Source organism: Narcine bancroftii, chromosome 1 (assembly GCF_036971445.1).
Source record: "Narcine bancroftii isolate sNarBan1 chromosome 1, sNarBan1.hap1, whole genome shotgun sequence".
Classification (NCBI taxonomy): Eukaryota; Metazoa; Chordata; class Chondrichthyes; order Torpediniformes; family Narcinidae; genus Narcine; species Narcine bancroftii.
Genome location: NC_091469.1, coordinates 432,538,499 through 432,553,955, shown reverse-complemented (window position 1 = coordinate 432,553,955; position 15,457 = coordinate 432,538,499). Strand labels below are relative to the sequence as shown.

Sequence of the window (15,457 nt, the reverse complement as noted above, 5' to 3'; positions counted from 1 at the left end):
ATACAATATGGATGTCTTTCTGGATATAAAGTTAATTGAGAAAAAAAGTGAAATATTACCGGTAAGTGAAGGAGATTGTTCAGTTTATAAGAATATTATTAATTTGAAATGGACTGATCAAATTAAATGTTTGGGTATAATTTTGAATGTTAATTATCAATCTTTATATAAATTAAATTATGTTCCGTTAATGAGAAAAATTAAAACTGATTTGATTGAATGGAAAGATTTACCTATTAATTTAATGGGTAGGATAAATACAATTAAGATGAATATCTTTCCACGTTTACAATATTTGTTTCAATCTATTCTGTATGTACTTGATAATTTTTTTTCGAGACTTGAATAAAATGGTTAGGGAGTTTTTATGGAGAGGGAAATTTTCAAGAGTAGCTTTGAATAAATTAACTTGGAAATATGAGTTAGGGGGATTACGTTTACCACATTTTCAAAATTATTATGAAGCAGCTGAACTTAAATTTATTAGTTATTGATGGATTTGGTACGGCCTCCTAGTTGGGCCAAAATTGAGATGGCAAATATTTCTGAATTTGAAATGCATCAATTTTTGTTTAGATGGAATATAAATTTGTTACAACAATATAATGTGCCTATACTAAAACATTTAATGAAGTTATGGATGAAGGAAAATAAAATGACAGGCTCTAGGGGCTAATTATCGGCTTTGACTTTGTTGTATAATAATCAACTTATTTCTTTTTCAATACATAATTGAAGTTTATTGCATTGGAGAATTAAAGATGTGAAAAATTTGGCAGATTGTTTTAAAGAGGGTAAATTTTATCTTTTAATCAGATGAGGGAAGGTTTTGGTATTGATAAGAACTCTTTGTTTCTTTATTATCAAATTTGATCTTTGGTAAAATGTATGTTTGGTAGAGATATGATTTTATCTGAAATGACTAAATTTTTAACTTTTCTTATGAAGGTACCAGAGAAGGGTTATATTTCATCTATGTATCAAATATTACAGGATGGTATGGATAAAAAGGGTTGGGATAGATCTAAAAGTAAATGGGAAGCGGATACTGGTTTTATTTTTTCCAATGATAATTGGTTAGATATCTGTTATGATTGTGTAACTAGATTGATAAATGCTCGTTATGCAATGATTAACTATAATTTTTTACATCAATTATACTTAACACCTGAAAAATTAAAAAAGTATGGTTTTCATGAATCAGATTTGTGTTTTAGATGTGGTGATATGGTTGGAACTTTTTCATGCCGTTTGGTCATGTATACATATACAATCTTTTTGGAAGAAAATTCAGTTGTTTTTAGAATATCTGTATAAGATTAAAATAGTTTTAGATCCAACAGTATTTTTATTGGGTAGTTTGCAACCTTTGAAAGGCTTGGGATTAGATAAGTTTCAGCTTGCTTTTGTATATTTAGCTTTAACCGTAGTGAAAAAATGTATTGCTAGTAGTGGAAAGATACAAATATGATTGATATTAATAGATGGCATAATGAGATGAAATATTGTTTAATAATGGAAAAAATTATGTTTTATGTTTTGCATGATAATTATATTTTTTTATTAATAAGTGGTTGTTATATTCAGAATATTTACATTTCAATTTACATTGATTATATCTTAATATGTATGTTTAATTTTTCTTTAATATTTTTTCTTTCTTTATGGCTCTCCTTAGGAGAGTTGTTTGAAGTGGGGGTTTCTTTTCTTTTCTTTTCTCTTTTTTTTCAAAATATAAAAAATAACATTCATGTTTATGGTTAATTGTTGGAGATATCATATATTTGTTTTTTTTTTAATAAATAAAGTTTAAAAAAATAGAAGGTGGTGAATGCAGCTCAGAATATCACATTCACCTTCTTTCCCTCTATTGACTCTAGGAAAGGCAACCAACTTAGTGAAGAGCCCAATCCACCCTGACATACTCTTCTCCCTCCTTATATTGGGGAGAAGATTCATTAATGTAAAATTGTGCTTAAAGATAGTTTCTTTCTAGTGGCCATAAGGCTACCAAATGAACCTCTCAACAGTGCTATCATGCTACCCTTGTGTATTAATCAATATTTCTCGCAGAGGGTAACTCTGCTTTGTAATTGTGCTCTTACCCTGCTACTTAGTACAGCTGCAAATGTTAGATTTGACCAGCTGGACCATTTGCAGAAGAATCATTCTCACTATACCAGATAAAATATGACAATAAACCTGATCTTAGAATCTTGCCTTTACAACATCAAGTAGAACAAAAGTTATAATTCAGCACCCATCTATACAGCTGTTGTATGTCGTATTCCAAATTCTATTTGCATATTACGTTGGCAAGGAGCTCAAAAATGTGTGTTTGTTCATTGTACAGAACAAAAGCAGAAAACAAACCTTAATATATTTTTTTCATATTAATGAGACTGCAGTGAAATTGAGAGAAAGCAAAATTAGTAGCACATTTCCATTGACAGTGCTATTAAGAGTGAAACTGATGAGGTAGATGAGTTTACAAATTCCAGTGTTTATGGTAGCTTTGTGGTTTTTTTAATTGATTAAGTTATTCTGTACAATGAATGAGAAAGTAAAGCTGCAAATGACAAGAATCCGATAATTCAAACAGTACTTTTTTTTTAAATTCTGCAAATATGAGTCTTCTGACTTCCCAGTTTAAATATGGAGTCTTCATCTATTTGAGTACATTGTTTTATGTCCACAATAGATACAGTTCTAGTTTGCTTTCCAATTAACCCCCTTCAAGTTGCAGTGAAGTGATATATTAGGAAAATATCAATTCTGGGGTACTACATCTTGTGGTAAGCAACAAGGGAAATACAATTAATGTAGGCTAGGAAAAATGTCAACTTTTCACTATTTTTGTTTTGAGTTTTTAACAAATTGGAAGAGCATAGGTTTCCAACAAGTCTTGAAAACAAATATCATAGAAGTTAAACCTTAATAACATAGTGATCTTTGCTTTTTTTTTAAAACATTGCTTTCCCCAATTATGTACAGTCAGGGTGAGACTACAACTGCCCTAGAGTGGATGGTTTTAATCTTATCGTATACCTGGCAAAGAGAGAGAACCACAAGGATTCAGTAGATTGGTTTCTCTGGAGTAGGATCAAGTAGACTGAAACTGTATTTTCTAAAGTTCAGAAGAATGAAAGGAGATCTTATTAAAACTTAGTTTTTTTTTTATTAGGGCTCAACAGGATAGATGGCAGAAAGATGGTATCCCTGGCTGAGTGTAGCCAGAGGTCATAGCACAGCCTGAGGTACATTATTTTGTTCTAAAAATGTATTTTTCCAGAAAGTAATGAGGAAATGTATCTGTTAATAATATTTGTAATCAAAACAATAGGGTCAACTCTATATAATGCACCTGAATTTTAATCAAGGTGCCAAAAGTTTAGGGGGATCCCATTTTAGATTGGTTAGTACCTTCAAGTTCTTGGGATTCCACATATTAGAAGACTTCTCCTGAAGGCAGTACCTCAAGGTAACTGTGAAAAAGGCACACAAATAACTTAATTATCTCCCTTTGGTCCAGAAGATTGAGGAGGACCTTGGTAGATGAAGGACCCTGCCCATAACTTTGGTGGGCAGGGTTAATTATATTAAAATGAAAGTGATTCCAAGACTTCAATATCTATTTCAGTCCTTGCCCATTCCATTGCCCCGGGCTTCTTTAAGATGCTCAACAGATGCATCAGAAATTTCTTATGGAACGATAAGGTGGCTAGAACCTCCATAGAAAAGTTGACTTGGGATTATAAATAGGGAGGTCTGAAATTGCCAAATTTTTAAAAATACTGTTGGGCAGCCCAATTGAGGTTTATCACTTCACTCTTTGAGGAAGATTGTACCCCTCCTGGGCACAAGTTGAATTGCACATGGTAGGAGAAAATAAAATAGCAGGAGTTTATATATATATATATATATATATAATATATATATATATATATGAATGGGACATCAAATTGATATCAGGGAAAATGGATAACATATTAAAACATGTAATTCAGACATTGTAAAAAATAAATCAATGTGTTGGACTAAAGGTGGGGACATCTCCTAAAACACCCTTGACCCAGAACAACTTAATATCCATGACACTGGATAATAAGATCCTGGAAACCTGATGTCAGAAGGGGATCAGGATACCAAGGATTATTATGAGCAGGGGAAGCTCATGTCATTCAAACAGCTGAGGAATAAATGTGATTTGCCTCATAAAACTTTCTTTTGCTATCTTCAGCTGAGATCTTTCTTAAGGGATAATTTGGGACTGTCCATGGCCCTATCCATGTGTAGTGACATGGAGATTCCAATTCAAAAGGGAAATGCATGTAAGTTTATCTCTATGATGTATCTCTTATTCCACAGTGAGGGCATGAAGCCAGACTTGCATATGTCAAGGGAAAGGTGCGAGTCAGACTTGGGCACAACAATCCACAAGCAGTGCTGGTCAGACCCATGTCTGGATAGTATGGCAGCAGTTATTAGAGCCCGGTACAGGTTGGTGCAATATAATTTCCTGCATCAACTGTAATTCACACCACAAAAAAATTACTTAAATCTAAATCAGAAATCTCGGAACTGTGCTTTAGGTGTGGAGATTGGAACCTTTATCCATTCAATCTGGCTATGTACAAAGGTGGGATCCCTTTGGGAGGTCCTGGGGGACATTCTGAAAAAAATTACAAAGGTGGATTTTCCACAGGATCTGGAATTATACCTTCTGGGAAATATTAAGGACATGAGTTTTAAACTGTCCAATTCCAAATTCAATTTGTGAAGGTCACTTTGTCAGCACACAGGAAATGTATAGCAGTCACGTGGAAGTCAGACTCCCAAATAAATCTTCTTCTTCTAGCTATCCATCCCATAGAATGATGATGGTTCCTATCAGTCAGTTTGTGGGGTTTGATATGAGGATACCTCACTCCTCAGAAAGGAAAACCATGTGCATGAATGGATTTAGGTGAGGAGTTGCACAGGTCCAGGCCTACCCTCTCGACAGCCCCTCATGGATTCAGCGGCATGGTGAGGTCCAAGATGGCAGGGGAAGTTCTGTTGTGTTGAATGGCCAGACCAAGCTTCGATGCAAGGGATGCCCTTTCCATATTTCACAGCACACATATGCTAGATGGCTATTGACCCTATGAGAGGGTCTGTCGCTCTTTGACAGGTCTAGTTATTCATCTTGCAGTGTGTCTAGCCACTCTCCTCACCAGGCAAACCTGGTGGGGGAGCCAGTTTGGTCATCAACCACCCGGCTATGCTTACTGAGTTACATGGTACCAGTAGCACTCAGATGAGTGACCTGGCCTGAAATATTACACAATGGAATATGGAAATGCAGAGTTGTATTCCCCTGGAGAAAATTATGTACAATTTGAGGAAGAAATATGGCACATTTGTTAGGGTGTGGCAATCCAATCTGAAGCACGTTGGTGCACAGATATAATCTTATTTCTTTTAGATAAAGTGAATACACAACCGTGCAAGTAGTGGAATCATTGCGATCAGTGTAGTGGGTCATGGCGCAGGCGACATGCCCTTGTATTTTATTCCTTATCCTTTTATTTTAGGTTTCTTTGTGTTATTCTCGTTCCCTTAAATATTTTTGACTTTAACGATATTTTGTTCGTTGTATTTGCTTAATTTATATAATCATTTCTTTTTTGTATTTGGGTACAGGGAAGAGGGGTAGAGGAATAAAATAGACTCTTTATGATGTACACTATTGTTGAAAAAAAAATATTGTTTATTTGGATTTATGGGTCTTTTAAAAATCAAAAACAAAATATATATTTTAAAAAGGCAGATAAATGCCTGTACTTTCTACGAAATCTGAGGAGATTTTGCATGTCAACAAATACTCTATCAAACTTCTACAGGTGTGTTGTGAATGAGAAAACAGATGGGTCTCAAAAGCAAGGACTTTGAACACAGTCTGGCAGTAAATAATTTTATTTACAAAAGACACACATGGGAAGATCGCAATGGGGATAAAACACACACGCATTTTGTAGAAAACATGCGTGGGAAAATCATAATGGGAATAAAATATGTGCGCACAATAGACCAGGAAGCCCTGAGCTGATCGGCACCATTGGCAGTGGTCAGTGGAGTACCCGGATATCAATCTCACTCGCAGTTGCTGTGACCGACTGAAAAGTTGAAACCACGTGCAGTGAACTGGAATTCACTGTCTGTGTTGTTCAGATGGCTGGCCCCTCCCTAGGCTCCACCCTCACCTACCTCAATATAAACCTTGGTTTTCCTGCCTTACTTCAGATTCACCTGAGGACATTGTATCTACTGGCCATTGATTGTAAGCTATTAAAAGTGTGTTTGTATTCCTCACAAGTCTCTGAGAACAATCAATCGCATTACAATTTTAATAGCCTAACTTTGAAGCACGATGTAAGCCCTTTTGAGGCCAGGAATGCTCCAGATCAACCCTCTGTCCCCAGAGGCCCTGGAAGAATTCGCCGGAAGTAAAGCAGCGCAGGAGGCAACGCTGGCCATCTTGCTGTGCCTCGTGGTCAACGCCATCTCAACTGCTCACAGGCCAAGAGGAGAGAGTCGACACCGAGATGGGGAGCAATGTGGACTCCAGAGCACTGGCATCAGTCATCCTGGATCAGGCAATACCTCATCAATTGAATAACTTGACGAGGAGGTGAGGGTACACAAACACTTAACTGATTGCTTGGTAGACAGTGGCTCCACTGAGAGTTTTATAAACTTTGCGAAGGCTCTGCAGTATAACTTTAAAGTGCACCCAACAGACTGTCCCTATTTTCCTAGCATCGCACTCTGCGACTATCCAGGGGTATTGTATAGTACATCTAACTGTTAAAGGGAAAAAATTTGTAAGTTCCAATTGTACATACTGAAGGATTTGTGTGCTTCTGTGTTGCTGGGCCTGGACTTACCATGTCACCTTAAAAGCATGACAATGGAGTACTTAGGCCAACTTCGTCCAATCATGGTGTGGAATGGAGGGTCTCAAAAGCCAGATACCACATGCGGTCTCTCCACCATAAATATTGATCCCCCCCACCGTTTCTGAACTGTTTCAAACCTATAGCTACGAAAAGCATGCAATAGTGTGGAGGATCAGGAATTTATTAGAGCCGAGACGCAGTGGCTGTTCAAAGAAAATATCATTGAGCCTAGCAACATCCCATGGAAAACCCAAGTGGTAGTTGTAAAAAGGGAGAGAAAAGTCCAGGCTAGTGAATGACTTTGCCAAACAATTAATTGTTTCACAGTCCTGGATTTTTGGACAAGGTAAACAAAATTGCACAGTATCGGGTCTATTTGACCATTGACCTGAAAGCTGCATACCATCAGTTACCGTTTTGCTCCAAGGACCACCCCTACTCGGCATCTGAGGCAGATGGATGGCTTTATCAGTTCCAGAAGGTCCCTTCTGGTATCAGTAATGAGGTCTCAGTCTTCCAGAGACAGATGAACAAAATGGTCAACGAATACAGGTTAAAGGCCACCTTCCCTTTTCTCAACAACATCACCATTTGTGTACACTCTCCAGAAGACCACAATAAGCTTCTCCACAAGCTTCTCCACATGGCCAAATCCCTGAATCTCACGTACAACTCCAGTAAGTGTATGTTCCGGACTAAACATCTGGTGATTCTGGGTTATGTGGTGGAGAATGGCATCATTGGTCCTGACTCCAATCGAATGCGGCCCCTGCTAGACCTCCCAATTCCAAAGACCATGAAGGCCTTAAGGAGGTGCTTGGGTTTCTTTTCTTACCATGCCCAGTGGGTCTCTCACTATACAGATAAAGTCCACCTATAATTATGATACAGCATACAGGCCAGGTACTCTCAATGAACCTCCAAATGCCCTGTCAAGAGGAAGCTGTGCCTCTGCACACACCGACCAGATGCAGTCACTACATGATGAGCTTTTCCACCTGGGCATAACCAGCATGGCCAGTTCATCAAGGCACGCAACCTGCCCTACACCATTGAGAATATCAGGGAAATGACCAGGTCTGCACTGAGTGCAAAACGCACTTCTACCACCCTGAAAAAGTGCACCTGATAAAGGCATCCCACCCCTTCGAATGACTCAGCGTTGATTTCCCCTCCCTTCCACCAACAGAAATGTATACTTTCTCAATGTCTTCAACGAGCATTTACGTTTTACATTCGCCATTCCCTGCCCAGACCTGACCACTACCACGGTCATCAGGGCCTTTCATTCTATTTTCACCCTTTTTGGGTATCCCAGCTATATCCATAGTGACTGGAGATCATCATTTATGAGTGAAGAGCTACACCAGTATCTGCTTGTAAGAGGCATTGCTTTAAACAGGAGAATTGAAAAAAGAGAACGCAACGGTATGGAAGGCAGTGAAATTGGTTCTCCGGACCAAAGGCCTTCCAGAATCACGCTGGCAAGAAGTCCTACACATGACACTTTACTCCATAAGGTCACTCCTCTGCACTGCGACCAACGCAACTCCTCACGAGCTAAAGTTCACTTTTCAGAGGAAATCCATCACTGGGAGCACTCTCCCATCTTGGCTAATGGCACCAGGGCCAGTCCTGCTGAGAAAGCACATGAGGAGAAGCAAGACAGACCTGATTGAGAAGGTGCACCTGCTGCATGCCAATGAAACATATGCCTATGTGCCATACCCTGATGGTATGATCAGAGACCTGGCACCCACCAGAACTGAGGATCCGATGGCACAGACAAGCCAGGAACCACCAAATACCCCACCCAGGGTTCCAGATGATTTTTCTCGGGAAGTGGGTCAATCCACTCCACAACCAGAACCACAGCCCTCAAGACCCAGTAACCTTGTACCACAGGGGATCCAGGAAGTTCAGAAGCCCAAAGTCCTCCAGTACTGAGGCATTCAACTAAAATAACTTGACCTCCCGACAGACTTAACGTAAATATTTGCAAACTATTAGTTTTTTTTTAATGCATGGTCTCTATTTTTCACCCGCAGGTTCTGTTCTGAAGGAAGGGGTGAATGCCGTGAATTGTTCAGATGGCTGACTCCTCCCATGCCGCAGTTAATGTGATCCAGCGGCTCTGTTGGCCAACCTGGTCCCTGGCTTGTTTAATTTGTTCACTAGCTCTCATGTGGGGTGAGTGAGTGGTAATCCCTGACTGGCCCACAATGCAAGTACCCCGCTTCTTACCGACAACAGCACTGGTACTACTTCCATGCGTGTGCAGGTAATCCAAGGCCATTCTGACTCCTCCTTCTGCCAAAGTGCTACAGCTGTGTATTTTATCCATTGTTGTGAGTGAGAAGAGATTTGGAGGGAGGAGGTGTGGGAATGTGTTGCACCTCCTGCGGGCACAGGGGAAGGTACCAGGTGGGATGGATGGGGAGAGATGAGTGCACGAAGAAATCATGGAGGGAGCAGTCCCTGAGGAAGGCAGAGGGAAAAAAAGGAAAAAATGTGTCTGGTGGTGGGATCCTGTAGTAAGTGTCAGAAATTCCGGGGGATAATGTGTTGGATGTGGAGATTGGTGGGGTGGTAGGTAAGGATGAGGAGAATTCTATGTTTGTTACATCTGGGGGAAGAGAAGGCCAGGGCAGATGAGTGGGAAATGGAGGAGATGTGGGTGAAGGTTGAGTTGATAGTGATGGAGGGCAGATATTTCAGAAGAGCTGGACTGGAAGACCACATCTTGAGTATATATGTGGCAGAGATGGTGAAATAGAGAGAAGAGGATGGAATCCTTACAGGGAACAGGGTGTGAGGAAGTGTAGTCCAGGTAGTTGTGGGAATTGGAGGTTTTGTAATATATGTTTGTGGACAAGAGAGATCCAGGTAGGAGAGAACATTATTGGAGATGGACCAGGTGAGTTTGAGATCAGGGTGGAAGTTGGCCATGAAGTGGATGAAGTTGACAAGCAGTCCCAATGTAGTCATCGATATACCGGAGGAAGAGTTTTGGGGTCCTGCCTGTGTAGGCTTACAGCATGGATTGCTCCACAAAGCTCACCATCAGGCAGGTGTAACTGGGATCCATGCAGGTACCCATGGCTACTTCTTTGATTTGGAGGAAGTGGAATGAGTTCAAGGAGAAATTATTTAGAGGGAGGACAAGTTCTGCCAAGTGGAGGAGGGTGATGGTAGTGAGTGACTGGTCAGGTCTTTGATCCAGGAAGAAGCAAAGCACTTTCTAGGGATAGAGGTATAAAGGGATTGGATATTCATCGTGAATATGAGGTGGTCTGGTTCAGGTAATCTGAAATCATTGAGGAAATGGAGGCCATGTGAGATGTTGCAGATGTAGTTGGGGAAGGATTGGACCAGGGGAGAAAAAGATAGAATCAAGGTAAGATTAAACTAGTTCAGTGGGGCAAGAGCAGACAGACAATGGAACTGCCCATATGGTTGGGTTTGCATATTTTATCAGTGCAGGAATGGGATAGAGTGAGGTTGGTGGCCGTGGAGGGGAGGTGACCAGAGGTGATGAGGTTGGAAATGGTGTTGGAGACAGTGGCTTATTGTGTAGTGGTGGTTTTGGTCAGGTGTGCACTGATAGGTGGGCTGGGGCCAAAGCTTGATTGGCAGGTGGTGTATCTTCCGATCAGGTCGTGGGCAGTGCTGTCACAATACAAGGTGCACTGTAGAAAGAATACTGACTTGTTGCAGCACAGCCTGGCTTGGTAATTCAAGTGCCTAGAAATGCAAAAGGCTGTAGAAAGTAGCAAATGTGGTCAAGGCCATCACAGTCTCTGACTTCCCATCCATTGCAAATATGTGAGTTCCTGCCCTAAGAAGGCAACCAATGCCATAAAGGATCCCATCACCTTGGTTATATCTTCTCACTGCTGCCTTTAGGAAGAAAGTACAGAACCATCGACCAGCACTTCTTAATTCAATAACATTTTTTAATCCAATGGTGATGAGGCTCCTTATTATCCTGACCATTATCTAGTCTGGAGCCACCAAAAAGACCTTCCTACACTATTGAAATGCCACTTTTTCTTCTTGCTCTATGTGTAATCATGGATATTTATCTATCTAGCAATTACATTTATTAACTCTTTCTATACTGGCATTGTTTGTATACCATTATTGTGGGTGTATCTTATGCACCTGTTTGGCTGCAGCACACAAGATTTTAGGTGCCCATGTGCACTGTACCTGTATATACAGCAATATACATTATCATTAGATTTCAATGCTAGCAAAACTGATGTCCTCTATTATGAGCTTTAAAAAAAGGAGTGAAGAGAACAAAAAAGACAAATTGAATGTTGGTGTTTATATATAGAATTTAAGAGGGCAGATGCTATAGCTGTACAAATCAACACATGGAATGCTTTGAGAAATCAAGGGGACCACATTTCAGCAGGGATAATACTGGTTTTAGAGGAAAATGTAACAAGGACTACTGGAACAATTCCAATGGATGTGTAATGAGGTAAAATTAAAAAAAAAAAACAGGATTTCACTGGGATTCAGGTTAAGTGCTTTGATTTATGTTTTCAAAAAATTATATAGGAATTGATGAAATTACTAGTTAGAAAATTCTAATCACAGATTCAAGAGTCTTAGATCAGGGGAATGGTCTAAAAATAAAAATTCTCACATAAGAGAGAATAGTATAAAATTGTTAATTTTAAAGTTGTCAATTGATAATTTTTTTTATCAGATATTGTAGGGGGTTGGACAAAGACAGGCAAGTTAACTCAAACTGAAAAGGAAACTCAGCAGGTCACACAGCATCCAAAGGAAGCAAAAGGCAGTTGTCATGATAATGAATATGTATGAGATGTACCGAAAGTCACGTGGTATGAGTGAGAGATAAGAACACAAGCAGGAGAACAAAGGAAACTGGAGAATAAAGCCACTGAGAAGTTTACCTGATAAAACTTGTGTTTAATGTTTTATTAACTTCACATTTCGGGCCACAAATGTGACAGCAGTCACTGTCTTGGGACTGAGCTCTTTTTCATGATTGAAGAAGGGCTCCTGAAAAAGTCAATTGCCTTTAACTTCATATTGATGCTACACGATTTGCTGAGTTTCTCCAGCAAATTTTGTATATGGCAGCAGACTCCAGCATTTTCATATTTTCTTGTTTGCCACCAAAATGTGTATTGTTCTGTTTTTATATCTAATAGGTACTCAGTCATTTGCAATTTTTTGATTTATGGTGCTTCCATCAGGATAATAGTCCATTCATTCTCTTGATAAATGCATCATGTTCTATAAATTATTACATTGTAACTCATTATTATCCAACATTCGCACTAGCAAATATCCAAAGATTTTTACAAATCTAGTTCTTAAATAGAGTCAGTGTGAAAACAGGCCCTTCAGCATATCTGCCTGCATTTGACCCACATTCCTCTAAAGCAATCCTATCCATTGCATTAAAAAATAAACTAAACATTGGAATAGTAGTTACCTAGTTGGCACCAGAACATCAAGCACCATCATGCTGGTACACCTCAGAGCTGTGTGCTCAGCCCACCCACACTTTTTCATCATACTGGTGCATGACTTCAACACCAGATCCAGCTCCAACAGAGTCATCAAGTCTGCAGATGACACAACAGTTGTTGGTCTCATCAGCAACGATTGGCCACACTGCAGGGATGAGGTGGAAGATCTCATGAAATGGGTGAGAATACCAAACTGTCTCAAAGTGGACAAAACTAAGGAGATGATTGTGGACTTCAGGAGGACCAGGGATTACAACCCTCCACTATACTTTTTTAATAGATCAGTAATGGAGAGAGTAGAGAGTATCAGGTTTCTTAGATTCCACTTAATAAGTAACCTATCCTGGACGCAAAACATCTCCTCACTAGCAAGGAAGGTGCAACAGCTACTGACTGCACTTCCCGAGAACACGGAGTCTGGCAAAGCTATCAGCCACAATCCTGTTAACTTTTTATAGGACCTCTATGAGAGTGTCCTGGTTGGCTCCATCACAGTGTGGAATGGTTGCTGTAGAGCATCAGAATGAGGTCAATCCACCAGACTACAAGGGCAGCAGAGAGGATCACTGAAACGTCAATTGCCTTTAACTTCATATTAATCCTGTATGACCTGTTGAGTTTCTCCAGCACTTTTTGTATACTGCCAGACCCCTTCTTCACTCATGAAGTAGAGCTCAGGATCGATCGATGGGATTTACCAAGATTTTTACCTGAAGCAGGCTTACAAAAATCAGTGAGGACGCAGCATCTTCCAGCTACTCCCACAGGGAAAGAGATACATGAGCGTCAGAGCCAGATTCACCAGGCTGAGAAACAGCTTCTGGCCCCTGGGCAGTGAGACTGCTGAACAACTGATGAGCTGCTCATACAAGCCCTTTATAACTCAACTATTTATTTAACAATATTGAATACACACTGTGTATAAGTATCTGCTCATATGTGCATTATGCCTGAATGTGTGTTTGCGGTGTGTGGCCCTGAGGACTGGAGAACACGATTTTGTCTTTTTGTACTTGTACAATTGGATATCAATGAGCTTAAGCCTCAACCACATCCTTCAGCAGTCTATTCCATACATCCACAATCCTCTGTCTAAAAAAAAATCCCTCAAGTTCCCATTAAATCTCCCACCTTGTTGTTTTGATTTGCCTGCTCTGGGCAAAAAAAACTGCGTTCACCTGATCTAGTCCTGTCTTGATTTTATATACCTCCAGATTATCTGTGATAAAGTGCAACATCTCATAAACCTTCTCTGCACCCTCTCCAGCTTGACTACACCTGTTAGATAGTGCAGTGACCAGCAGCTTGAAATAAAATCCATCTCCTGGACTCGGATTCATTGTGCAATGCTTTAAGTAATATTTTCCCATTCATTCATACATGCACATAAAATGGCCAAACCTAGTTTCATGGCTGAACACTTGCACAAATCTCAAAGAACAATATTCCGCAAATGAAACCAAATTGTATGAAGCTCCACAATTTAAAAAAAAAATCTAAATACCATTAAAATAACGCAACTTCATTTCTTAAGTATAAAATAGAAACGTTTCCAAATAAGCAGATATAACTGCAATTTAATAATACTGTTCACCACTGTAAGTGAATCTGATAAAGTGACTTCTTCAGTCGTTTCCATTGGTAGGGGAGGGATCTGCGCTGCTCCCTGGAACCATCAAACGGATGGCATCCGGATTCGTGTTTGGTGTCCTTTTTTTAGATCTCGTGTACACAAATTGAGGTCCAACTCCTCAGAGAAATACATTCTAAACGATCAGGGAAATCCGCCGAGGAAAGCAGAACGACCTCCCTTATGGCATGCCTCGTTCGACTGTGTCAATCTATACTTAACAGCAGTTGCGATGAAAGATGACGCACCTTCTGTAATCAACCTAATATGGAAATGCTCGACTCACCAGGCACTCCTTCATTTAAGACACATCAATAAAATGCCACTACTTTAGTTCTTTTTTTGGTTTTTAAAATTAAACAATGACGAGGACGCAGGTTAAAAGTTTGGAGAAAAGTTTGCACAGACTTGGACATGGCTCCAACACAGCTGAGCCAAAGCTTTGTCACTCATCGTGATTTTGCGGCATTCAGTCTCTTACCCAGCTGTCATGGCAATGTTATAGAAGGTCAGCCAGGCAGTCGCCAGCGGACTCAGCTCCTTCTTCTTGTTTTCTTTCTCTTCCACCAAACCATTCTCTTCACTGGGCGCCATGGTCCGAGCTGACTGAGCAAAGAATGCTCAGAACAGCTGCCGCCGCGCGCCTCGCTCGCGCCGGGGATCCGCGGCCGCGCGCCTCGCTCCCGACGGACGGGGAGCTGTCGCGCGCCTCGCCCCCTCAAGGGGAGATCCGGGGAGAAAACCCTTCTCTCAACATTTCAGCTCGATGTCTCTTCCTGCGGACTGGCAGACTGAGAAAACTAGTCACATTTAAAGGGAATGTCTGTGATGGGAGTGATTGTCCAGGCGATAGACAACGTTTTCATTGCTTAGTCGATCAGAGAGAGAACCAAAGTACATCTTGGAACTGTGACTTTGCATTGTAGATGCAAAGCAGAGTGCTGTATAAATCTGAAGCAAAAGAGAATGCTGGAAATTCCAAGAAGCCTCATCTTTTAAAAATTCAGAAAATGCTGAAAACAAATAGCAGATCATGCACATCTGTGAAAAGAAAAGTCAGCATAAAAGCCCAAAGGTGGACAGTAAAAGAGAAAACAGGATGCTGAATTAAAGTGAAAGGCATCTGGAAACACAGACACACTCACAAACAGGCTCTTGTGCTCATATCAAACATCAAGTAAGTATCTATAGGTTAGTCTACGCCTTGGCCATTGAGGTATCATGAAGTCATAGAGGCATACCCTGGTTAGGCCACACTGGAGTATTGCATTCAGTTCTGGTTGCCACATTTGGGGAAGGTTTTAGTGAGGAGAGTTACCCAGGATGTTAGCTGGATTGGAGAGCATGTCATACGAAGCAAGATTGAC

At 40.2% G+C, this 15,457-nt stretch overlaps 1 protein-coding gene across 3 annotated transcripts in view; it reads right to left on the bottom strand.

Annotated features, from left to right (window-relative positions):
• The window catches only part of hacd1 (3-hydroxyacyl-CoA dehydratase 1), a 107,418-nt gene that overhangs the window by 67,618 nt on the left and 24,343 nt on the right, over positions 1–15,457 (bottom strand). Inside the window, exon 1 of one of the 3 annotated variants that reach the window (XM_069914249.1) lies at positions 14,572–14,974. The exons of the other annotated variants lie outside the window; for them this stretch is intronic. Coding sequence (XP_069770350.1) covers positions 14,572–14,684 — 113 coding nt within the window. The 5' untranslated portion in view covers positions 14,685–14,974. Of the gene's footprint in view, positions 1–14,571; positions 14,975–15,457 lie in introns of those variants that run through there. 3 annotated transcript variants of the gene reach the window in all.